Source organism: Penaeus monodon, chromosome 33, assembly GCF_015228065.2.
Source record: "Penaeus monodon isolate SGIC_2016 chromosome 33, NSTDA_Pmon_1, whole genome shotgun sequence".
Lineage (NCBI taxonomy): Eukaryota > Metazoa > Arthropoda > Malacostraca > Decapoda > Penaeidae > Penaeus > Penaeus monodon.
Window position 1 is genome coordinate 29,148,045 of NC_051418.1, and position 395 is coordinate 29,148,439.

Consider the following 395-nt stretch of genomic DNA (forward strand, 5'->3'; position numbering starts at 1 on the left):
ATGAAATTCGTTTTTCTGAACTAGGAGAATAGCTAAAAATTGGGCACATAAAAATTACATCTGCCAAGGTTTTCTGTCAATTCCTTTGTTGTTTGGAATGTGCTTGTGTTTGCAAGCTTCACCAAAGGCACATCCTGTCGTGCGCCAAAAATAACACTCATCTCCGTTAACTGGTCCCTTGAGTTTGGCGGCGTTAGGCTGAGGCTGGGTCTGGGCTTGGCTTTGTGGGAAAAGAATATTACTGGTGACCACACCTGCAGCACCATTCACTTTAACATTGCTGTAAGATGAGTGGAGAAGAGGGAAATTAGTGGTGCTGAAGGGCCAAAATTTTAAAGAAAAATATAGAATAAGGTAACCTTTACCATTGTCTTTTAATTAGCAATCATTGCTTC

General features: G+C 40.8%; 1 protein-coding gene across 1 annotated transcript in view; it reads right to left on the bottom strand.

Moving 5' to 3' along the window:
- The window catches only part of LOC119594210 (nucleolin-like), a gene marked incomplete at its 5' end in the record, with an annotated part of 42,003 nt that continues 41,608 nt past the window's right edge, over positions 1-395 (bottom strand). The window contains 1 exon segment of the mRNA XM_037943281.1: positions 1-280. Within this exon segment, the coding sequence (XP_037799209.1) occupies positions 55-280 (226 nt within the window).